This window comes from Notechis scutatus, chromosome Z (genome assembly GCF_049901735.1).
Source record: "Notechis scutatus isolate UNSWTSFEM ecotype Mainland chromosome Z, rNotScu1.2, whole genome shotgun sequence".
In the NCBI taxonomy this organism is placed as follows: Eukaryota; Metazoa; Chordata; class Lepidosauria; order Squamata; family Elapidae; genus Notechis; species Notechis scutatus.
In genome coordinates this window covers 136,573,587-136,600,253 of record NC_142025.1, presented here as the reverse complement: position 1 = coordinate 136,600,253, position 26,667 = coordinate 136,573,587, and the positions used below count along the sequence as shown (strand labels likewise).

General features: G+C 40.6%; 2 protein-coding genes across 2 annotated transcripts in view; one reads left to right on the top strand and one right to left on the bottom strand.

Annotated features, from left to right (window-relative positions):
• The window catches only part of TTYH1 (tweety family member 1), a 91,821-nt gene that overhangs the window by 17,634 nt on the left and 47,520 nt on the right, over positions 1 to 26,667 (top strand). The window contains 1 exon segment of the mRNA XM_026677437.2: positions 13,987 to 14,159. Within this exon segment, the coding sequence (XP_026533222.2) occupies positions 13,987 to 14,159 (173 nt within the window).
• Positions 24,665 to 26,667, bottom strand: part of EPS8L1 (EPS8 signaling adaptor L1) — a 197,659-nt gene continuing 195,656 nt past the window's right edge. Inside the window, exon 22 of the transcript XR_015746132.1 lies at positions 24,665 to 24,713. The gene's annotated coding sequence lies outside the window, so the exon portion shown is untranslated. The remainder of the gene's footprint in view (positions 24,714 to 26,667) is intronic.

Here is a 26,667-nt window from a genome sequence, read left to right as displayed (position 1 = left end):
ACTAACTTAACAACTGCGATGATTCACTTAAAAACTGTGGCAAGGAAGGTGGTAAAATGGGGCAAACAAACGTCTCACTTAGCAACATACGTTTTGGGCTCAATTGTGGTCGTAAGTCAAGGACTACCTGTACTTCATAGTTCCTTCCTCTGGTTATATTAAAAGCTACAATGTGGTGGCTGATTTTGGAGAAGCCTGTGGCCCTGCCTTCAAGGCTTGGGCATTGATACAGATCCTGAGGACTGTGGTTATTCATATCTACAGCAACTACCATCAGTGTGTTTGAACAGGATACCATTTCTTTTTGCCTAATCTGGTGCAGTTTCTGCCTGCCTAGAACGGAGGCTCACAATTCTCACACACTGGATATCAACACTCACCTGTTCTGGAACCTCTTCCAAGCCCGGGGCAGACTACAGACTGCTGTGGTGAAGGAAAGTGTTAAGTTTGAGGCATGGGTTTAATGAACGGAGACCAGACTGTAAACCGTGAACTTCAGCTCTTTATTCACAAGCATAACAGAGACAAAAACCCCCGGCTAGCAGTCACTCTTTTATAGAGTAAGCTGCTATCCGGATAACCAATGGATAGCGTTATAGCGTTTGAATCTTGGTGCGGCCCGCCAACAGCCAATCAGATTGCTCGGAATGAACCAATCATAACTTGCCATTATATGGGCCGATAGGAAGTGCAGGATTACAATCCTGCTATGCAAATGAATCTTTATTAAATACATTTCTTTAGTTCACAACAGAAAGGGCAGAGAGGAAGGAGAAGAGGAGGAGGAAAAGCAATCCCTCCATGCCACCATAGCACAGCCCTTTCAGGCCATCCACACACGAGGAATATCTGTAATTAAAATCTAACATAACCCGAGGACATTGAATTGAAAAAAAAAAACCTACTACATTTGTGTAGCAACAATGTAAGGGAAGAGCTGTTTTTTTCTCAGTCCTAGTTGTTATTACCTTGTTTTTAGAATCGTAACCGGATTTTCAACTTTCCAGACACATACGGTGTTGAGGTCCATCATCACATCCAAGCCCAATTACCAGACTCCTGTTTCATTTTAGGGTGTGTTTTTTTTCTCACTTCCTCATTGCTTAAAAAGCACCATGAATACCACAAAATTTCACACAAATAGTCTTTGACTTACAACACCAATTGCGACCAGAATTTCGATAGCTAAGCGAGGTAGTTGTCAAGTTAAATCACAACTGTTTTTTTTATGGTCGTTAAGTGAGTCACATGAAATTTTATGAGCTCTGCTATGGCTGCTAAGCGAACCAATGCATTTGTTAAGTGAATTGTGCAGTCATGAAGCAAATCCGGCTTCCTTTATTGACTTTGATTGTCATAAATCAATTGTAAATGGTGACCACATGACCCTGGGACGTTGCAACAGGCTAGTTGCCAAGCACCCAAATTTTGGCCACGTGACCATGGGGTTGCTGAGACCGTTGTAAGTGTGAGGACCGCTCATAAGTCACTTTTTTCAGTGCTGGTGTAACATCGAACAGTCACTAAACAAACAGTTGTAAGTTGAGGGCTCCCTGTATTTGAAATAGATATGAAATGTGCAGGCTATGTTAACATTTTCAACTCAACGTTGGGTAATTCCGTTTTAAAAAATTGAGATTTCCTATCCTATGATACGTGGGCTGTCCTTTTCTAATCTACTTTTTGGAGACACTGAACAGGGAGATTTAAACAGAACTCTTTTTCTTCTTCCGTGCCACAAACCTTTGTTTGAAACAGTTCTTTAAAACATCCTAGATATAGCTTTTTACCTGGCATCTCTTCACAGCTCCCTTTACATCTTCTGGCTATTGCATGGTTCATTGGCGCAGATTTCTTAGAACTTTAATTAATACCTCATTGTGACTCCAGTAAGCAAGGGTTGGATTATCTTTCAATCTCCCGCTACTAAGCCCTGCTGCAGGGGGGCTGCAGTAGTCCTGGCGGCTCCTCGGTGGGCAGCAAGGAGAATCCAACTGCCCATCTGCTCTCTCTGCCCCCTCTTTGACGCAGTTCTTGTCTAGCCAATTAAATCTGTACAGTGCCCAGGCTGTTCTCCAACACACACTCTCATTCAATGGCATTGTGGATAATTTAAAAGGTTGACCTGGTGAGATCTGATGTTTATATTTCACATAATGCAGCTGAGTGATTCGTTGCCTGTATTCTTCCATTGAACCAAGCCATGGTTTACTTAAACTGCAATTGAATGCAGAATGCTAAGCTATAGATCACAGTTCAGAAATCACGCATTCAGTTAGAATGCCAGAAATAGACAAGGCGTATGTTATGACATACAGATAGTCCTCTAATTATGACCAGTTGCTTAATGACTGTTCAAAGTTATCATGGTCCTCCTTGGGCATACTTATGACCCAATTCTGAAGTCCTGATGGCTTCCCTCCCCAGTCACCTGACAGCATGTCAAGCATTTTGCAATCAGCCAGGATTTGTGGTTATTTACAGTGTCCCAGAGGTGGAATTCAACAGGTTCTGACCAGTTCTGGAGAACTGGTAGTGGAAATTTTGAGTAGTTCAGAGAACCAGCAAATTCCCCCTGTAACTGGAGATTTTACAGTATCCTTCCCCTGCCACACCCACCAAACCACACCCACAGAACCGGTAGTAAAAACTACTAAACAACTGTAGTGTTTACTTAACAACCACCACAAAAAGGTCACGAAATCAGACTGATTACATCAGGAGTACCCAACCCCCTGGGCCGTGGCCCTCTACTGGGCCGTGGCCCTCTACTGGGCTGTGGCCTAGTCACAATTGGGCTGAGTGAGTGGCTGGAGTGTGGATGCGTGTCAGCTCATTGCTTGCATGGCCCAGTTCCCCTCTCCACACCCCAGTTGAGCCACCAAGCCACAAAGGTGACACAATATATGATTGTAAGGGGCAAGCTCCGTTACAGTTGTAAATTGAGGACACCTGTAATGTGATGTGTCAGTCAGGCCTACATACTAGACACCCTTGGTTTTTATAGGACGTTTAAAATATTTATATAGAACTTCCTCTTGAAACTGTCGCACCATTGAAATAGTGGTTTCAAGAAACCCCATTATAATACTGCTTGGGAATGTTGTTGCACTGGCCAGGAAACTTACCCAAACTTATAGGATGGCATAGATATAAGGAGGAACCTATGACGTCCTGCTAAGCCTAGAACACAGGTTGGCACCATGTGACTATATCTCATTTAGATTCCTTTGCTAACCTCTAATCTACCTGTTCCTACTGTAAAAGCGATCATTTTGCTGCAGATTATCCTTAATATGCTGATTCTAAAAATCCACATTTAGAACATGGGCTAATTGCAAGGAAATTGCAGTCCATTGTTAATCCCTGGCCAAGTTTATGAATTCTATATTATTTGTTGTCTGTTAGGCTGGTTAGAAAGAATGCTGTTTGAGATGGATCTCGATCTGATCAAGGGCAAAGAAATCCAGATGGTCTATTCTGTCAGGATGATAGTTGATTCAGTCATGGGGTACACAATACCTGCTTTAACCTGTTCTCTGATGCTATTTTCCCACAATATAAGCCCCCCTACTCCAGACTACTTTTATGATGTACTGTCTCATCTGTTTTATTTAGTGCAGCGTTTCTCAATCATGGCAACTTTAAGAAGTGTAGACTTCAACCCTCAGAATTCCCCAGTTATGCTGGTTGGGGGATTCTGGGAATTAAAGTTTCAAGGTTGAGAAACCCTAATTTAGCTAAATACTGCTAAGAGAAGTATGTGTTGTTGCCATAAAGGAACTTCAAATCAAGGAACTGTATTGTAAAAAAAAAAAAAAAAAAGCACACACACACACACACACACACACACACACACAGATTAGGATCAGTTGTAAATCTGTTCAAAGAATCATCCAGATGTCCGGAAATTGGTGGGAGGAAAGAATTTCCCCAATTTATGCTTCCCCCAAGGAACTGGTAAAAACAAAAAAGATATAGTTTTTTAAAAGCTGTCTAGCTTAAACGTATATGTTCAAGGACTATATTCATTAGGGCAGGGCATACTTATTGTAAGAGAACCAAGTTTTATATGGAATATAAGTTTACATGTTCTTCATAGCTGTGGATACTTTATTCAGTACAAATCCTTAGACAATTGCATTTTGCATGCAGTAGATGCTCAAGAGAGAAGTTTTAATTTAGAGGCGCACTAGCAGAAATTGCCTATAAAAATATTTCTGCTTAGAAAAGAGTCTTCCGTTCTCACAAGTTTTGCAATTTAATACATAGACTTGAGATTCCCAGGGCTGACAAGATGTCTCCTTGCTATAATACTGTGGCACGAAATTGTCACCAAAAGGAATCCTGATTCTCACATGCTTTGAACCAAGGCTACCTCCTTGACTTTGGGAGTCATGTTAAGAGCCACATTTACTTCAAAAGTGGTGGAGGTTACTGCTCGTTTTGGAAAGGAATACAGATGCTTTGAAGAGCAAAAGGGAAGCTTGAAGGATCTGAATAACAGAGTTGGAAGGGAGTTTGGAGATCTTATCCAACCCCCCTATTCAAGCACAAAGCCTTATACCACGGGGCTCAGCCAACTACAGGGCTGTGAACTGTTTAAAACTGGCTGCCCAAAGCAGGGGTCAAGCACATGCGTGCATCCCCCCCCCCTTGCACAAGCGGTAGGTAAGTGCATGCACACGCACTCCATTTTTTAGCAGCAGTGGGCGCGTTTGAGTGCCACTCACAAAAATGGACCTGCCACCACTTGCATGGCATCATCCCCTCCTCCCACTTAGTCCACAAAGCTGGAAAGGTTAGGGAACTCTGTCCTACACCATTTCAGACAAATGATTGTCCAATCTCTTCTGCAGAGTTTAAAGCTTTCACTCCGGAAGCCTGGAGACACAGGTGGACATCAGCTTGGACTTGAAGAGAAAGGAGTGGTTCAAACTCCATGGAAATGCCCACTTAGCATATTTCAACAATCTTTGCACCAAACATGGATTGGGCCAAAGCTGTGAAGGGTGGTAGGATGAGCTTAGGAAAATATATAAGCACCATGGAAAAAGAATGGCCTCCATAGGTTATAGGAACAATGCTTCATATTCCAAAGGATCTTTTCTCCTTGAATCTAACTTGCTCCACTCTGTCTTGAGTGAACTTTTGAAAAATGGAGAGTGCATCATTGACACCCCATTAATAATAAAAGTAGGTTCCTACAATCAGAGAAATTAGGATTAGAAGATATGAGTTTTGGCTATGTTTTTTTAAGACAAACAAATGAAATCAACTAGTTATATATCAGAAGAATGATACAGTCAGCTAGGATGGGAATGGCAGATGGTGGAAATAATATGGTGAGCATTATTTGGTTTATTTCTCTTTGGCTGAGGGCTTTTGCCATGCTTTCCCTGCCACAAACACTTCTTGCAGCTCTTTTCCCCCCTACTAAAATGGTGCCTTAATCTCACTCCACCCCATCCTTGAGGCAGCTTAACATTGTCCTTAGTTATTCTAATATCAGTATAGCTTCCCCCAACCCACTTTACAAATTTGTATATAGTGAGCCAAGTCAAAACCAAACCAACTTTATGACTGATTTCACACATTAAACCGAGTATAATTAGACCAGAGTTGGCTGGTTTCCCATAGCAGACTAAGTCATAAATTACAGATTCCAATTGGAGTCGCTGCATTTGAACAAAATAGTAAACCACAAATCACAACTTAGGAAAGAAACAAACTATACTGTAGCTTCCTGTGATAGCTAAAACTTTTCTTGGCTATGTACCGTACCTTAAGATACCGCTATGTTTTAAGACATGGGGCAATTTTGGCTTTCCTTTCTGATTTGAATGAGACACTTTCAGTTTCTCACCTGAGCTTGCCCTTCCTCCAAAATACAGATCATGCCTTTATTCCTAAAAGAATCAAAAGGAGGTGTATCCCGGTGCTTCCTTCTCATTCTTTGAAGAGGCAAAGTATAATTCTGTTCAGAGTATTAATCAAAGTCCACATTCTGGATAGGGAGGATTATTGGTTTGAAAGAGAGGTAAAAGAGGCCACCTAGGTCAGCATTCCCCAACCTTTCTGGCTTTGTGAACCAGCAGGGAAGGGCTAGAGGGGATGGTTCCACACAAGTGGCTGGCAAGCACATGCACGCACACTGCTTGCACAAGTGCAGATGCTCGTGTGTGAGCTCGCTTGTTGTTTATGTGGCCCGGTTCCAATCTTCCCTCAGCCCAGTAATGGGCTGCAGCCCAGGGGTTGGGCAACCCTGATCTAGGTTAAAATTGAACCACCATCTCCCACAGAGGGGGAGAGATAAGATACCCCCTTTTAGCAGTTCCAAAAAGATTCTGCATCCATTTGTACTCTGATTAAGTTGATCCTGAGTGGCTTCAATGGCTCCCAGAGGGAGTGTTAACAGCCAGAGAACTGCAAATAAATACGATCCTTCCATTCCTACCCACCCTTCAACCTTCAGAATTGATCTTCCCAGCCTCCCCCTCCCACCACCACCACTCTGCCAGAACCGATGAAACTTCTTGGATGAAAAGCAAAATGTATTCAAGAAAAAAACAAAGAAAGACCAGTTGCCTTTGGAAAAAGCATCTTTGAGACAATCATGACTGCGAATCTCCATAGACATTTATAATTCAAGACCTTTCTCATCTTGGATTTCCCACTGTTGGTTCATCTTTCTCCTCAACTTTTCCATATGTGAAATTCATTCTCTTGTAAGACAGAAGTCTCTACCAGCAGAGGAAATGTGATTATTCGGGGCCAAGAAAAAGTAAATATTGTGTGTGATTACAGAAAGGGCACAGAGAGTTGAAGCCAAGATCATGGGAAATAGAACAATTTGGAGAAATGTCTCTTGCTCAGCTGCGGGGGGGAAAGTTGTGAGTAATTCTGAAACTGCACACCACCATCATGGTCTGTGGGTGAGGAGGAGGATGTTTGTGGGAGTTGTTTCCCTTATCACAGCTAGCAAGGAGTTCAGCTTGCTCGTTCTGATATATAGGTCAGGCCAAGCCTCACAGCTGCAGCTGATCCAATTTGCTGATGATATGTGTATGCAAGAGAGGTGGATAAGACTCAAATGACAGGGAGAGAACCCAAAGATTCATTTTTGGTAGCAACCTACTCTAAACATCTTAGCCTTGAATTCAAGCTTATCTCCAATATTGCATTGGATAGCAATAGCAATAGTCTTATACTGCTTCACGGTGCTTTGCAGCCCTCTCTAAGCAGTTTACAGAGTCAGCATATTGCCCCCCAAATTCTGGGTCGTCATGGATGCCCTTCTTCCCAGCGCCAGATAGAAGGAAGCTATTTGTAAGATAAAAGTATACTAAACATTCATAGGATGTCTTTGCCCAATATTTATTATTTTTCAGAACCACTTGGTATTAAAAACATACAAATGAACCCTGGCCAACTAAAACCTGATATATTCTTCTCAGGAGTCACCCATTCAGTTCCATTTTAACCTAGCTGATCTCTTTAAAAAATGCTTTCCTCTTCAGCTTATTTAGTACTATTATATCTGCAGATATCCAGATGACCATAAGCTAGCAGCAAATATTGCCGTGTTCAGCATCTCTTTGCTGCCATCTAAAGGTTATCCAAGGCTTGCCACCCAAATATCGTAGCGCTATCATATCCTGGTATTATTACATTGTTTTCCTTTGAATAATTTAGAATAATGCATTTTTTTCTGCCTAATCATCACAGCCCTGTAAAAATGAGTAGGCAAAAAAATAAAGGCTGACTCAATGTTAAATAATAGCAAAAGCACTTACACTTATATACCGCTTCACAGTGCTTTACAGCCCTCTCTAAGTGGTTTAAAGAGTCAGCCTATTGCCCCCATCAATCTGGGTCCTCATTTTACCCACCTCGGAAGGAGGGAAGGCTGAGCCATCCTTGAGCCTGGTGGGATTTGAACTGCGAAATTGCAGTCAGCCAGCAGTCATCAGAAGTAGCCTACACTCTAACCACTGCACCACCGTGGCTCATAATGATTTTTCAGTGTTTGCAGGTCAAATTTGGAAATGGCTCTTTTTTATTTAATTCAGTGCCACTGGTTAGATGAAAAGGAAATGAAGGCTGGAATTTTTTTTATATGAGTTCTTTGTCCTGCTTTTTTTTTTTTTTAAAAAAAAAAAAAATCAAATAGACAAGTAAAGAAATGATCTTTAAAACAAATTTAGAATAAAACCAGTTTAAAACACAAATGATCGCAACTTTTTAAAATTGCACATAAATTAACTCAGGGTTAAAATTTCTAATAAACTCTGGTCAATACAATTGTTTTCAGCTATCATTTAAAATGAAGCAAAATCATTTAAAATGAAGCAAAATGTATTTCAAAGAAATCTGGCACCCTGTCAATCAAATCTATCTCACAGAATATGGGGTGGGGTGGTGGGAGAATGAACGAGATGGTGGTGTATTCAATGAATAAAAATCTAATGAATAAACAAGGAAATGCCTGGAAGCACTGAAAGGACTTCCCATGGCACTTAAAATATGTTTTTTAAAAGATGAACATGCTTTAGCAGAATTTCCAGAAAGATAACTATCTTCCAAATGTTGCAGCATAAGCAATAAAATGTCTGGTGACTTCCGTGGAGCTAACAAATTTATTATGATGTAAATATTTGTGGCATTCCATTTTATCAGAAGACTATTAATGTTTCAAAAGAAGGCCTTCCAAAAGATATCTTAAGTGATGGGCAGGTGCTTGTTAACAAATTCAAGGAGAATAATGCTTCTAGAAGCTATTAAGCATGACGGCCACACATTACATCCAGTAGTAATAGATGCCTCTCAATTCCAGTTGCTGGACAACACAAAAAAATATGGCTCATGTCCTGCTTGCGAAGCTTCCATCAGCACCTGCCTAGTTTCTGTCAGAAAAAAGAAAATATATGTTTTGATCCGGCAAGGCTTTTCTTGTGTTGTTATGAGGTGAATCTTTCAGAGATGGAGCAATGTAAGCCAATATTTCTCAACCTTGGCCAATGGAAAATATGTGGACCTCAACTTCCAGAATTCCCAAGCCAGCCATTGGCTGGGGAATTCTGGGAACTAAAGTCCACAATCTTCCAGTGGCCAAGGTTGAGAAATATTGGCCTACATTGCTCCACTTCTAAAAGACCACCTTGTAAGAATACAAGAAACACCTACATGGACACAACTTGAGAGATATCACCTAAAAACAGACCTTCCATTTCTTCTTGCCCTCCAGATATATTGATTTTATGTCTGTTGCACACTAAGTATGTGTTTGTGGGAAAGCTGAAATCCTATATATATGCAAATGACAACCCTTAGGAAAATGGTTCTATTTTAAACACTACTAATTCTGGAGCCACATCATTACTAGCAGGATTGCACCACCTATAAGTGGCTGCCACAAAAAAGGCGGTGGGGGGGGGGGGTCGACTTATTTTCCAAAGCATCAGAGGGCAAGACAAGAAACAATGGATGGAAACTAATCTAAGGACAGAAGCAACCTAGAATTAAGGTGCAACTCCTTAACAATAAGAACAATTAACAAGTGGAACAGCTTGCCTCCAAAAGTTGTGTGTGTTTCATAACTGGAGTTTTTTTAAGAAGAGAATGCTTAGCCACTTGTCTGAAATGGTATAGGATGTTTGAGCAGGGGGTTGGACTGGAAGACCCCAAGGGTTCCTACCAGTTTTATTCTCATTGATTGACCCACAGTGGTGAGATTTAGTGCATTTGTTTTGGATCTGGGTTCTCCTAGAAATATCTAAGCTTTGTCATTTTTTTAATTGTATTTTTTGCCCTGTAGTTATAAACCTCTTTGCCCTGTGTAAGTGCTAAAGTTGATGCATTCAGTCTAATTTGGCTGTCCAATGTTTTGCAAGATAGATATGAGGCAGCAGTGAAAGATTTTAGAGTTGAGAAGAGGACTTATCTGACAATGAACCGGGTGTGTTATAGATGGCATATCTGGTTGATATGTGGATAGTTTGCGGTTAGACAAAGGCTAATGCACTTTGGATGAATAGCATCTGCAGGAAGAGAAGATGGTAAGTACCTGTGTGTGAAGCGGTACATCAGCTCTGGGTGAAATGGATGGCTGCTTGTGTGAGCCTTGAATAGATGCTGGATGAGCTCTTGTGATTGAAAATGTTTTGAAAATGTCTTGAAAAGCTAGTAACAGACTCCACCACCAGCCACTCCCTGCCTGTGCCAGCTGCTGTCGGCACAGATTGTAGAGTCTCAGCCCAGGCAAATTGTCAGATTGCCTGTAATCTGTTTGTCAGAGGGAGAGGTAAAGAGAGAGGGCGCATGAAGCAAAATAAACACTCTTACTCATGCCCAGAACTTATGGCTTCGGGCAATATCAGACATCAGGATGGTGCTTGGAACCTGCTGTATTCTGAGTTGGGACCTCAGCTGGAAAAACTGTCAAATAACTGGATGAGAAAGGAGAAGGAAGAAAAATATGAGGGAAAAATATATCAATATTTACAAGTAGCCCTTGACTTACCACCCCAATTCAGCCCCAAATTTCTGTTTGTGAGAAACGTGTTGTGAGTTTTGTCCCATTTTACGAGTTTTCTTGCCAAATTTGTTAGTGAATCACTGCAATTGTTAAATTAGTAACTCGGTTGTTAAGTGAGCCTGGCTTTCCCATTGCTTTTGTTTGTCAGACGGTCGCAAAAGGTGGTCACATGACCCCAGGACACGCCAACCGTCATAAATATGAGTCAGTTGTCAAGCATCTGAATGTAAATCACGTGGACCATGGGAATGTTGCAAAGATCGTAGATGTGAAAAATGGTCATAGGTCACTTTTTTTCAGTGCCGTTGTAACTTTGGACGGTCACTAAACGAACTGTTGTACGTCGAGGACTACCTGTATATGGTCTGTATGTTTGTTAAACACCTTCTCCAGACATCAAGGATTGAAGAACCTGTGCACAGAAGTTGTAAACCAATCCAGGACCCTAAATATATAAACAGAGGTTGTTTTGGGGTATCTGGAGAAGTCTGTACAGCCAGGATTAAAACAATGCAAGACTGTTTGTATTCTGTGCTACTTTAAAATATTCAAGCCTTTGTTTTTCCAAACACTCAAATTCTGAGTTTGAATAGAAAGCAGGGACACAGAGTGTGTTTACTAAAAAGGAAGCCTAGTTCTGTTTTATTTTGGCTCATTGTCAAGTTGAGAGGAAATGGGACTGAAGCTTCCTCTGAATTCTGTTGTTTTTATTAGTACTATTACTCTATTGTACCCTTTCATAATGCGTGTGGGCCTGTGATCTTTCGGTTTTGCTGAACTCCAGTTTCCAGTATTTCTTATCCTGATTTACTGGTAGGACTGCTGGCCAGAAGACTTTAGCACAATATCTGGCAGGCTACACGGGCTTCCTATTGGCCTTAACCGGATTGCACAGGAATAAATTCCAAAAATAAAAAATAATAAAAAAATGGAGGAGGACAATAAACGAAGGCACAGGCGTCTCCCAGGGCAGAGAAAGGGGCAAATGACATCCACAAAGGTCATGGCATGAACCAGCCTTTATAGAAAGAGAGAAAAAAATGGAGGTTGGATTGATAGAAGAGAACATTTGTCGTTCAGGATTTGAAATATGGTCCTTCATGCTCTCTGAGCTTGGTGGTTTTCTTTAGGTAACATCAGTGCTAGAACTGACATCATCTAACACTGATGATGTTATCTAGTTTGGTAATGAAACGTCTGAAAGAAAACCACCAAGCTTAGAGATCACCAAAGACCCCACGGAGGGAGGACTGAGGAACATATATTATTGTTGTAACAATTGGCTCGCAGTAGATTGAATGTTTTTAAAGCTAAACGATAATGACTGGGAAGCTCAATAATTTCTCCAAAATCCATAAAGCAATGAAGATTTGCAGGAAGCCATAGATTTGAACATATTCGTCAAATATTCTTAAGAAATCTTTTGTGCTCAGGCCTGGGTATGAATTTTTATAAGTTATCTTTAATTTTGAAATCAAAACTAGACAAGGTGAGCAAAACAAATATAGAGTCTTATTTAAATAAGCAATAAAATCCTTAATAGTAGTACATATAGTCTTCAATTTACAATCTCAATTGAGCCCCAGATTTCTGTTGCTAAGCGAGACAGTTGTTAAGTGAGTTTTGCCTAATTTTATGACCTTTCTTGCCATAGTTGCTAAATGAACCACCGCAGTTGTTAAATTAGTAAATGGTTGTTAAGTGATTCTGGCTTCCCCATTGACTTTGTTTGTCAGAATATCGCAAAACATGATCATGTGACCTGGGACTCTGCAACTATCATAAATATAAGTTGGTTGGCAGGCATCCAAACTTTGATCATGTGACTACCGGGATGCTGCAATGGTCGTAAGTGTGAAAAACAGTCACAAGTCACTTTTTTCAGTGCCGTTATAACAATTGTAACTCAAGGACTACCTTTATAAATGCAAAACAAGCTTTCCCTTCATTTCTCTGGATTGTAACTTAGAAATACTAGAAGCATGGCAAAGGCTATTGGAATATGATTTAGCCTCTGTTTTTTCCACCCTCTTTTCTACTCTGTGTCCAAAAAGAGGGAAATGTTGTGCAAACAGTTTCATGGGAGGGAATGAAGTAAGAGATAGGAAGGGCTAATGGATATGTGCAAAGGAGGCATGTTGATGGAGACCACATCAGGAGGGTACCAGGTTTGCAACAGTTTTCCCAGATAAAAGTTTCATAGAACAATAGGTCTGTGTAAATCTTTTGCAAAAGACACTTCAGAAAGCACAAAAGCTTCTCTTTTTGAAACATTAAAGCAGCTGCATTTTGTCCAAATGCTTTGAAAGTTGCCCACAGCTTTCTCCTTATGCTTCTAGTGGTACATTCATTTCCCAGAATTTGGGAGGGGGGGGGAATGTTGTCTTCTTTTCAAAGCTAGCCATGTTTTCTCACCATCTTTTATTTTTAACCATGTAAAAAAAAATAAGGAAGGAAAAACAGAGAAGCTACACAATGTCTTTTGAACATCAATACTGGACAGCTTTGACCTACAAGAACTCTAGTGCTGTTTCCTTATCGGTGTTTGACAGTGTCTTCTAAAATCTTTCAATCATTGCTTGTCAACAAGAAGAAATCTCAAAACAGCTATAATGAAAAAAATGGTCCTAAAAATAGATTCTACCTACATGCTGTCAAACCTTTCTCCTTATTCATCACAACTAGAAACATGACAGAGAAAGAAAGGAGACATGGAGCATTTGTGTTAATAAGGAGAACACGGGTGTACAATGTTGCACCTTACAGATAATCCTCCACTTACAACAATTCATTTAGCGACTGTTCAAAGTTACAACAGCATGGAAAAGAATGATTTATGATCATTTTTCACACTTACGACCTTTCCAGCATCCCCATGGTCACGTGATCACAATCCAGATGCATGGCAACTGACTCATATTTATGACGGTTGCAATGTCCCAGGGTCGTGTGATCCCCTTTTGCAACCTTCTGGCAAGCAATATCGAAAGGGAAGCCTGATTCGTTTAACGACCATGTTACTAACTTAACAACAGCAATAATTCACTTAACTACTGTGGCAAGACAGGTCATACAACAGGGCAAAATTCACTTAACAAACATCTCACTTAGCAACAGAAATTTTGGGTGCTCCATTGTTTATTATTATTATTTATTTGATTTGTCAATTGTTTATAAGATAATAGATATAAGTATAAACATGAGTAAGAATACAGGAAATAGGTACGAATAAATGCCGACAACAGGACAGGGATAGTAGGCATGATTGTGCACTTATGCACGCCCCTTACAGACCTTTCAGGAATGGGGTGAGATCAATAGTGGATAGTAATAGTGGATTGTGGTTGTAAGTAGGGGACTACCTATATTTTCTTACACTAACCTATATGCTGAAAACTTCTGGCTGCTTAGTTTTATTATTATTTTTTAAATCTCTATTCATTCTTTAGGCACTTCTGTTTCTGGCCAGTGTCTCGGGTTTGTGCTTTGCCATCAGTCTTGTTCTCATCTGTGTCTACCTGATCCGTTTTTGCTGCTGCAGTAATGAAGATGAGGAGGAGACAAAGACACAAAGGGTTTGCTGTGTCACCTGGAGCTGTGTGGCTGCGGTTATCATCTGCTGGTAAAGGAAGACCCCATTCCGTAATAGCTGTCATTTCTAGGCTAGAAATGTCATTTTCTATTGAATAGGCCCCCAAGCATTGAAACAGGTTCAGAGTTAGGAAAACCGACTGGTTTAATCCTCAAGATGCGTTTGTAATGCCCAGCTTGGTTCTGCTTTAAAGTAATTTCTGACGGATGTAAAGAGAGCTATATAGGTAGTCCTTGATGTACAACCATTCATTTAGTGATGGTTCAAAGTTGCAATAGCACTGAAAAAAGCGACATTTTACACTTATGACTGTTTCAGCATCCCCGTGGTCGCCTGATCAAAATCTAGGCACTTAGCAACTGGCATGTATTTGGGACAGTTGCAATGTCTCGGGGAAGCAGGATTCACTTAACTGTGTTACTAACTTAACAAATGCAGTGATTCACTTAACAACTGCAGCAAGAAAGATTGTTAAATTGGGTAAAACTCACTTAATGACTGTCTTGCTTAGCAATGGAACTTTTGGGCTCAATTGGGGTCGTAAGGTGAGGATTACCTGTATTGCAGTCTTCAATACTCTGGACTGTTTAATACTCTGGATCAAGTGGCTTGAGGAGTTGGTAAGATCCCACCTGGTGGCCGCATATCCCTACTCTCTCCAGCATAATTTTACTTTCAGTCTTAGGTCATGGTAGCCCCATTTCACCTATTAGACAGCCTTCTCGCCCTTTTCAGATAGAAAGATTTTTATGCCCCATTTCCCATGTCTAAAACAGCCTTCTCTAAACTAATGGCCTCCAGATGTTTCAGGCGGCACCTCCCATAATTCTTAAATAGCACAAGCAGAGACATATTAGCCAGAGAATTCTCGGAGTTGTATTCCCAGCACATCTAAAGGACATGAATTTAGGGAAGGTTACTCTTAAGCAGTGTTGGATTTCAACTCCCAGAATCCCCAAATACTGGCTGAGGAATTCTGGGAGATGTAGTCTTCAAGTCGCTAAGATGCAGAAAAGCTCATCTGAACCAACCAACCATTGTGTGCACTCCAACACTGGGGGCTTTTAAGAAGAGGTTGCACAGCTGTTTGTCTGAAAGGGTATAGGGTCTCCTGCTTGAGCAGGGGGTTGGACTAGAAGACCTTCAAGATCCCTTCCAATTCTGTTATTCTATTAGAGGTAATCCTTAACTTACAACTGCAGTTGGGTCCAGAATTTCCATTGCAAAGCAAGGCAGTTGTTAAGTGAGCCGCACTCGATTTTATGACCTTTTTTTTGCAATGGTTGTTAAGCAAACCACCATTAAGTGAATCGCAGGGTCATTAAATAAATCCGGCTTCCTAAATATTACTCCAAAAAATGTAACCAGGCAACACGCCATATATATGGATTTTGAACATGTTGCTCTTTTTTATCTGTATTAATAAATATATATATTAAATAAATAAGTAAATCCGGCTCCCCCCACTGATTTTGCTTTGTCAGAAGCCAGATGGGAATAATTGCAAATGACAATTACAAGACACTAATTTCCAAGCGCCCGGATTTTGATCATGTGATCTTGGGAATGCTGCACCGGTTATGTGAAGTCAGTGACATTGTCATTTCAAACAGCCATGTAAATGAATGATTGTAAGTCAAGGACTACCTGTACTTCAAGAGCTATCAAAGATACCTTTCTCCATCCAAAATTACCTAATTTTTAAGTCATCTGTGAGTCCCCAACATCATTAAGGACAATGATCAAAGAAAATGGGAACTACGGTCTAAAACAATGGCGAGTAATAGATTGGGGATCAGCCAGCTGGCAGCACCTGGTCAATTTTGTTTGGGCTCAGATCTAGTTAGTATTTGAATGGGAGTTCTCCAGAGGATCCCAGGGCTTTGGCCTAGACTGGAAAATGGAAAAGGCTTGTTGGAAAAAGGCAATGACACCATTTCCATACTGCTGCCAAGACAGTTAGATGGGAATGGCCATGAAGTCACTAGCAGCTGAGCTCAATTGAAAAAGAAGTCTTGACTTTAGATGAAGGAAGGACACGCTAATCCCTTGCCAAGGTAATTATTTCACAAATAAGGGTCACACACAAGACAATGCTCCTAAATGCATGCATAAATCTATCACACTCAGCCAAGCTCAGCTTCTTGGATTCTGGCATTCTTTTACAAGCCAGTCATGCATAACAAGATTTTCTTTTGGTTTTATAAAGCAACGGTTCAATCACTTTGGTTCAGTCAATAGGGTAAGATTAAATTCCTGGTTAATTTAGCAACGCAGGCTAGAAGAAACTGAGCAAATGCAAGGTGTATGTATCAATTGGCAGCTAAGTCACAGCAAAAGTGACTTTCGTGGGAATTCTACGGTTCCTTCTCTAAGAGAAAAGCTACAAAGCTCAGTTCCTCAATATCCACCCCCTCCAGACATTTACTGTCTGAATATTATTGGTTTCTCTGTTTCTTTCAAGCCTCTGGTGGTTCTCTCCCATCTCTCATTCATCTCCCATCATCTCCACCCTCCCTCCCCCCCTCCCCCGAAATGAAGCCACAATGAGCCTCTTGTTCCATTCAGAATAAGAAATTGTGTCCCATTCTCTCTATTCCATCACATCCTCACCAGGCCCCTTTGTGTACTTGTTATTCCAGGCCCTGCACTCTCTGCAAACCAGTCCCCAATTTCACTTGTTTCTACTGCTATCCCCCTTTAGCTTCTTTGTCTCTCCCCGCCCCCCATTTTCTCTCTCACACCAAGGGGGGTAGAGTTTAGCTGTGCTGTAAGGCAAAGTTTTGAAATCCTTATCAGTATTCCATCGTTTCTGCATCAAAAAATCTGCTCTTTAGAGCTGGAAAGGTAAAAAGAAGGAGACTGCCATATTGATAGAGGTTGTAGACCTGTAACAGGTAGGTTAGGGAGAGACATGACATCCCTGGAATAGTAGAAACAGCAAAGGAAGAGAACTTGTTGTCCTCTTGCTGCACTTGAACTCAGTGATCTGTCTGAGCTGTCGTTTTCCTTTCCTATAATCCCCGTTCCACCTTTGCAACTCTGTCGATCTGGATGTCCTCAGGTGAGACCAGGAGAGACAGGAAATTAAACATGCATCGTAATGCTTAACGTGCACATCTGTGCCAGACCCTGGGATGAAAACTCCCCAAAAACAGGATTTGCGTCACAACATCCTTCTGCCCCTTTTCAGTTTTGCTCCATTGTAGCTGGTTACAGATAGCATTGTCTTTACAAAACTCACCGTGGTTTTTTGTTTTTTTAAATCCATGAATGCTTGGAGCGAATAACGATACCTGTAAATGCATCCCCCTTTAAAAGAATGAAAAGTGTACGGCCTACACACAGAAAAATGGCCAACCATCAAACCTAATGACTGAACTGGCATCCTTATCAGATAACAGATAACAGATAATCAGAGTTGGAAGGGACCTTGTAGGTCATCTAGTCCAACCCCCCGCCCAAGCGGGAGACCCTACACCATTCCTGACAAATGGCAGTCCAGTCTCTTCTTGAAGGTCTCAAGTGATGGCGCTCCCACAACTTCCGAGGGCAAGCTGTTCCATTGGTTGATTGTTCTCACTGTCAGAAAGTTTCTCCTTGTTTCCAGGTTAAATCTCTCCTTGTTCAATTTCCATCCATTATTCCTTGCCTGGCCTACAGATGCTTTATTAAATAGCTTGACCCCTTCCTCTCTGTGGCAGCCCCTAAAATATTGGAAGACTGGTATCATGTCTCCCCTGGTCCTTCTCTTCAGTAGACTAGCCAGGCCCAGTTCCCGTAACCATTTTTAATACGTTTTAGTCTTCAATCCCCTAATCATCCTGGTTGCTCTTCTCTGTACTTTTTCTAGAGTTTCAACATCTGTTTTATAGTGTGGTGACCAAAACTGGATCCTGACGAATAGCATATATTTTTGTCAATTTCGACCTGAATGAAGCTGAAAGGAAGGACTCATCCTTGGGGGGAGGTGGGGGGGTGGCGATCTGATACAATTCCTGTTTTAACACTTTGTTCTCACACAAAGGAAGGCTGCTTAAAAGTCCCTCCTTGCCCCCGTCGCTCTGTCATTCATTCCCTGGGCAGCTTGTTCTGCTGAGTTTTCCCAAGGACAGCCTGCTAGTAAAGGGGTCATAACAGCTTCGCTTCTGAGAAGCTGGCGGATGTCTTAACAGAATGTTTAAGCTCCGAATGGATCGTGTTGTACTTACTACAAAATAGTAACAAAACAAAGCACATTAGCTGAACAGAGATTAGCGGGCAGAAGGGAAGCAGCATGGTGTTATTTTATAGTCAACTTGTAATATGTTTATATGCTTTTGGACTAGAAGTCAAGATTCTTCTTCTATCCTCCCCCACTCCTTCAGGCTTCAAGAGGATGTTGAAATCAGCCAAATAAGCAATATTAAAGCATATCCTGATCAGTGGTGGGATTCAAATTTTTTTACTACCAGTTCTGTGGGCGTGGCTTGGTGGGTGTGGGGAAGGTTACTGTAAAATCCCATTGCCTCCCCAACCCACTTAGCCTGCTTTCCAGCTCCGTTCTCCTGTGCAGGGCAACAAAAGTAAGAGCCAGCCAATCAGCTGGGACTCGGGAGGCAGGGAATAGATGGGGACAGAACCAGTCAGAGGTGGTATTTGTGGGTTCTCTGAACTACTCAACATTTCCGCTACTGGTTTTCCTGAACTGGTCAGAACCTGCTGAATACCACCTCTGATCCCGATCATTTCTCCAACAGAGGATATGGATATGAGACAAGAAAGTGGAATGCTAGAAGCAGTTTGTAAAATAGACAGTCCTTGACTTACAAAGATTTGTTTAGTGGCTGTTTGAAAATACAATGACCCTGAAGAAAGGAGTATTCCAACTGGGTTCTCACATTTATGACCGTATCAGCATCCCCACATCATCTAAATTCAACTGCTAAGCAACCAACATGGGTTTAAGATGAATGCAGAATCCCAGGATCATGTGATTGCCATTTGCAAATTTCTTAGCCAGTTTCCAACAACAAAGACAATGTGGAAAGCCAGATTCACTTAACAGCCGCATGATTTACTTAATAACTGGAGTGATTCGCTAATCAACTGTGACAAAAAACTGTGACTTAAAATCAGGCACATCTTACTTAACAACTGCCTTGCTTAGTACTGGAAATTTTAGTCCAAATTGGGGTTGTAAATTAAGGACTATCTTTTAGGGCTTACTTCTGGTACAGCCAAATAAATTGGAATTAATCTGCCCATTGATAGGCAAAATTCAGTGTTGAATTACAGGCAGTGGAGGGCACTACCACAGAATTTCTGAACCTTGGCAACTTTAAAAAATGTGGACTACAACTTCCAGAATTCCCCAGCCAACATGGCTGGCTGAGGAATTCTGGGAATTGGAAGTCCACCACACATCTTAAACCTGTCACAGTTAAAAAATGGTGTACTACAGCATATGCTTTTTGTCTGCCACATATAAACCCATTCCTAGGAACTTTTTGATTGAGCCATATGTAGCACTTAACCATATCTGAGTTGTCAGAATTGGGTTAAAATTTTTGGGTTAAATATGGTTAAAATGTTAGGTGAAAGCCAATTGTAGTTTGTTCAATAAATTGGAATGTGTGAATAGAATCCTCACTCCCAGCCTTCCCTTCCTAATCTGTATTTTATTAAGCTACTCTCTTCCCAAAGCCATCAAAAAAGGAACATTTGCATGTGTCAAAGAACCTGGGAGTCTCCATTCTTGTTGACTGTACAGTTAGTCAATTTATGACCACAATTGAAGCCAAAATTTCTGTTCCTAAGTGAAACATTCATTGCATGAATTTTGCCCCATTTTATGATTTTTCCTGCCGCAATTGTTAAGTCCAACACTGCCATTGTTAAGTCAGTTGTTAAGTAAATCCCACTTCCCCACTGATTTTGCTTTTAAGATCTCAAAAGGAGATCACATGACACCAGGATGCTGCAACAGTCATAAATACGAGTCAGTTGCCAAAGCATTTGAATTTTTATCATGTGACCATGGAGATGCTGCAATAGTTGTAAGTGTGACAAATGGCCATAAGTTACTTTTTTCAGTGACGTTGTAATTTTGAACGGTCATTAAATGAACTATTGTAAGTCGAGGATTACCTGTAATTGTTTCATTTCCCATTCCCAACATGTCAACCATCCCAACAGATCTATTAAAAATTCCCCATGTTAGAAATTCTGAAAATTATACTTTCGGTACATGTAAAGAGAGATGGTACTAAATAAGGGAAATTTAAAAAAAAAAGTTTTCTACAGATAATAGAAATCAACAAAAGGTGCCTAAAATCCCTGGAATTCTCACTTAGAAGTAAACATCAAACATTTGGTAATATAGACAAGCTATCAATTGTGCACATGTTATGTATGTATGTGATTTATATGGCTACCCATTGCACCATTGTGACTCTAAGTGTGCATATAAAAAAAAATGATCCAGCACTAATTAGACCTTGCCAATTAAGCAGAAGGCAATAATGCATAAGGGCTTAAACCACCAAAGATCCCTGAACCTACATATTTTTAGATCATTTATTGCCACCAATATCTTCCTCCTTTTCCTTTTGCAAAATTTTGGAAACCGGAGCAACATGTAAGACAACCAAACTAAACGGGCCGAGATGGAAAAAAATATTTGGTCTGGAGGGAGCAACTTTTGGGCTATTCTATGAGCCTTCCCCGATCTGGGACTCTTTAAAAGTATGGGACGTTACATCCTGGAACAGCCAACAACGAGCTGAGCTGCGGGAGGCAGAACCCTGCATAGTTGGGAGGATACAAGCTGACAACGATTGTGAGATACCACAATACTTCCCTCAATTGTTTGGTCCAAATTGGTTCAGCGGGGAAACTTGGCAAGCAATCTTCCTCCATCTCCCACAGAGAACTCTGTGTGTGTGTGTGAGAAAGAGGGTGGGGGAGAGGGAGAGGGAGGGAGGGAGGTAGAGAGAGGGAGGGAGGTGGGGAGAGAGAGAGAGAGAGAGAGAGAGAGACCTCCAATTCCAGCACCAAATCTACCATCTTTTCCTTCAATTCTCCTCCACTCCATCTCTGGGAGGAAAACTGTGGGGTTTTTTTTTAACTCCACCCCCATTTTTAAAATAGAAAAAAGTCTTAACTTCTATCCACTACCCCCTTTCCCCCTCAGCACCCCATTCCTGTCCTGATTTGACAAGGGTCGTGTTGGGGTCCATTCCCAGCCGCTTTGGGAACAAGCCCAGCAACCATAAAAATAAGGCAGCCATTCATGAGGAGGCTGGGTCCATTCATGGCTGGAACAATGGTGTCTCTGTCTCTTTCCTTGGTCTCAGTTGGGGTAGTCTAAGGGTGGATGGGGACGGATTGCTTAAAGACATTGTGCCCCACCACACAATCCTTCCAAATCCTTCCCACAGTAAAGAGCCTTGACAATGGAGGCAGGATCAGTCCATGGAGCGGAGAACAAAAGCGGTTGCTAGGGGCGTCCTAAGGGCCCGGCTTTAAGCCTTATGGACCAGGCCTTTTACATACAGTCTTCCCCGTTTATGCTAATCGCACTTTGTTACCTTCACCTTTTACCAGGGAGGCTGTTTGCTCGCCACTCTCATGAATGGCAGCCTCTCATCCTGGTTCAAGGCCTGGTGAGGCTATTTACTACTGGCAGCCTAATAACAAGATGGGTCCTAAGCTCTGTAAGAGATGGGCGAAGGGAAGGATTTGGGCCACTCTTTCCATCAAAATGGGAGAAATCACAACATTAAAAATAAAAATATCATTCTCTCTTTCTCCCTCAGAGCAGCTTAAGAATTTTGAATGGTTTGTGATCCTCTTCAGATTAACAGTCGGAAGGGACCTTGTAGGTCATCTAGTCCAACCCCCTACACAAGCAGGAGACCCTACACCAATTCTGACAGATGGCAGCTACACTAGTTTGCTTGCAATTTATGCACCATTCTTAATGGTTGGGCATTATGTGTTATTCTGTGTACAGGTAGTTCTCAACTTACGACCACCCTTGAGCCCAAAGTTTATGTTGCTAAACGAAACAATTGCTAAGTGAGTTTTGCCCCATTTTATGACCTTTCTTGCCACAGTTGTTAAATTAATCACTGCAGTTGTTAAGTTAGTAATACAGTTAAATGAATCTGGCTTTCCTATTGTCATCAGAAGATGACAAAAGCTTATCACAAGACACTGTGGCACTGCAACTGCCGTAAATATGAATCCGTTGCAAAGCATCCAAATTTTGATCACATGACTATGGGGTGCTGCAACAGTCGTAAATGTGAAAAATGGTCATACATCACGTTTTTCAGTGCCATTGTAACTTTGAATAGTCACTTAATGAGCTGTTGTAAGTCGAGGACTACCTCTATTGTGATTTGATCAACAAATCACGGTTATAAAAAAATTTAGAGTTATGGGTGATCCTAAAAGGGATGCATTTTTAGCCATTCAGAAATCGCATGCTGGAAAAATTTGGTTATCAAGAATTAACTCAAAAATAAGAGAGTCACAAGCCAGACATTACATGAGACAAAAGAGGGAATTTTATCCTGTGTTTTTTTTTTAAGTGAACAGCCCTGAAACTGAAAAACCATGGAACTATAGGTTTTTTAAGTAATCCTAATCTTTGAATATTTCTCCTTTTTTTAGTTCTTTTTCCATGCACAATTTCTAGCCCAGCAGCTGTTTTTTCCCCCCCGACTACAGTAGAAAAAAGAAATAACAGATGGGGGAAGGGTTAGAATCTGAAAGAGAGAGAAGAAAAGACCCCTATTCAAATTAAGACTTTTTCATTGCTGCTTTTCATTGGAGGCTGTTGAAGTTGGTTTCACACCCCCTTTGAGTTTATTTCAGAATCTGATTGTCTTGGACAGGAGAACAAGCTTGAGGTTGTCATGAGTTCAGAGGTGAGGTTAGGACATTCTGCCAGTAGAACCGAGTGGGGAGGTGAGAAATATCAGCTAAATATTTCATCCTAAAACCATTCACATCCTTGGTTTTTCTCTTGCTTTTTAAAGGTAAATAGAATTTGCTGCTGCCAAGTCAGTAGCTTAGTTATACAATACTAATTTAATAAATGAGTTATCTATGGCAGGGGTCTCCAGCCTTGGCAACTTTAAGACTTGAGGACTTCAATTCCCAGAATTACTCAGCCAGCTTTGGAATTCTGGGAATTGAAGTCCACAAGTCTTAAAGTTGCCAAAGTTGGAGACCCTTGATTTACGGCATAGATATAGGGAGCATCTAAGCAGGAGCAGAAGATCAATTGGACTTGGAAGTTCATCAAGTGTATTTTCCCAGACTGACTGCCCCAAATGTATTCAGCTACAACAATATTCATTCTTCAATACAGGTACTCCTCAGCTTACATCAATTTGTTTAGTGATCGTTCTAAGTTACAGCGGCATTGGGGGAAAATGACATATGACCATTGTTCACCTTTACAATTGTGGCAGCATCCCATGGTCACATGATCAAAATTCAGTCACTTGGCAACTGACTTATATTTACAGAGTCCTGGAATCGTGCGACCACCTTTTGTGATTTTCTGACAATCAAAGTCAATGGGGTGCCAGTTTCACTTAACAATCATATTACTAACTTAACAATGATTCAGTTAACAACTGTGGCAAGAACGATAGTAAAATGGGACAAAACTCACTTAACAAATGTTTTTTTCAGTGCCATTATAACTTTGAAGGTCACTAAATGAGCTGTTGTTAGTCGAGGACTATCTGCATATTATTAAATACCAAGCTGAAATTAATCCTCCATTGGTATCCATTGGAATGTGAGTCACCTTCCACTAAAACTCAATGACCAAGTTGGTTCTGGAAGAGCTCAAGGGAACCATGTTACATCAGTGCCAAAAGCCAATCTGTTCAGAGTAAAACATAAAGGGCTATTTTATTACTTTCAAAGACCTATAGAACTTCCTTGAGAGAATCTGAGATTTGCCTATGGTTGCCAGATCCTTAGATCTAGAAGAGCTGCCCTTCTTGAAATGCTGAGATGGGACACCTAATTAAATATCCTGAAACCACCTGTTTTTAAGCAGGCTTTTTAAATAGTTGATTTTATTTGGGTAATTTCAGTTGTTTTAAATTGTTGCTATAGATCATTTTTAATATTTTGATTTAAGTTAATGTTTTTTTTTTCTAAGCCACTGAGAAACCTTAGCGGTTGGCAGTATGATAAGCTGTGTAAACAAATATAATAATCTTTCTTCCAGCATGCAGGCATAGTACGACATAGCAGGCAAAGGAGTAATTGGCTAATTAATTATTTTAAGGTTCATTGTGTTATCTGAACTGGTAATTAGGTCAGTTTAATAAAGAATAAGACAGATTAGCCATAAGTATATATATTGAATGAGCTCAACCAATATTTTGTTTTATTACCAGAATATTATTATGTTAAGCAAATCACTGCACTCCCATATTTTAGTAGACTGTTTACCAGATACAGGTAGTCCTTGACTTACAACCAGAGGTGGTATTCAGCAGGTTCTGACCAGTTCTGGAGAATTGGTAGCGGAAATTTTGAGTAGTTCAGAGAACCGGCAAATACCCCCTCTGACTGGAGATTTTACAGTATCCTTCCCCTGCTACACCCACCAAGCCACGCCCACAGAACTAGTAGTAAAAAAATTTTTGACTCCTACCACTGGCTTAGTTGGTAGACATATTTATACAATTGACACATTATCAGTGGTAGAATTCAAATAATTCAAATATAGTGGTGGAATTCAAATAATGGATTAGACCCATCCCACACAGAGGTGGTATTCAGCAAGTTCTGACCAGTTCTGGAGAACCGGTAGTGGAAATTTTGAGTAGTTTGGAGAACCGGCAAATATCACCTCTGACTGGAGATTTTTCAGTATCCTTCCCCTGCCACGCCCACCAAGCCACGCCCACAGAACCAGTAGTAAAAAAAATTGAATCCCACCACTGCTTCCTGCTTCACTTAGTGATTGTTCAAAGTTACAACAGCATTGAAAAATGTGGCTTATGACCATTTTTCACATCTATGACCGTTGCAGCCACCCCATGGCCACGTCATTTACATTCAGGTGCTTGACAGCTGACTCATATTTATGACGGTTGCAGCATTCTGGGGTCATGAGATCCCCTTTTGCAATCTTCTGACAAGCAAAGTCAATGGGGAAGACAGATTCACTTAACAACCATGTTACTAATTTAACAACTGCACTAACAAATCTGGCAAGAAAAATCATAAAGTGGAATAAAATTTACTTAACACATTTCTCACTTAGCAACATGAATTCTGGGCTCAGTTGTGGTCGTAAGTCAAGGACTACCTGTCTTTTAAGATGATGTGTAATCCTAAAGGAATAGAAGGAACATAACTCTACTGCAATATTCTCTGATTATTTTCAAAGAATTGCTTGACAATTGTAACTTTCCATTATTTTCTTTACCAGACCCTATTGAATGCATATGTTTTACCAGCCATATTGTAGCCTAGTAATCATTCAAGGTTACAATGGCACTGAAAAAAATGACTTATACTGGTCCTTGCACTTACGACCATTGCAGCATCCTCACAGTCACAACATAAAAATTTGGGTGCTTAGCAAGTGGCAGGTATTTATGATGGTTGCAACATCTTTGGGTCATGTGATTGCCATTTGCAACTTTCCTAGCTGGCTTTGCCTGACTCTACCCACTGCCAGGAGTTCAATCCTAAAGTTGACTCAGCCTTCCATCCTTCCAGGGCTTGTAAAATGAAGACCCAGCTTGTTGGGGGCAAGATGCTGACATTGTAAACTGCTCAGAGAATGCTGTAAAGCATTGTGGAGCAGTATAATATGTCTAAGTGTGATTGCTATGGCTATTACTACCTGTGTTATGATTAGAGTATCCTGCAAACAGGCAATAGTGTTAATTGAATAAAGTGGGAGTCATTTAATCATGGGTAAATGTCACAAGATCACTATGTATATTTTTATCTGGTTCTAATGGGGACAATTCTATACATCGTTATTATCCTATTTTAATAGCTTTGAAGTCTTTTCTATTATAAATTGTTTAGCGCAATATCTTGAATCCCCATTAATAGTCCTTAATTACTAAAGAAATACCAGGAACATAAGTACTCCTTTGGTAATTCTCTTTTAATGTAGTATTATTGGTTTCCTGCTAGTGGAGTATGACTGATTTATAACTGGGCTCTTACCGAAGCAACTGCTGGTTCCATTTGATAAAGCTATAATGATGTTCTCATATATAGAAGGGGATGTTAGAGTTCTAGCCATCTGCAATCCCCATTGTTATCATATTAGTACTTCATTACATGCTAGAATATGGTTCCCACGGCAATAGCTTGCAACAGACATTTTGTTATGAGGATAACATTTATTGTATATGCCACAGTGGTTAAATTGATATAACACACTAAATCAAAAGCAAAGAAACCACATGTTAGGTGGGCTAATGTAACAATCCAGCCAGAGAATAGATTTATATATCATTGCTAAACAAGGGATGTTGCTTGAGTTGAC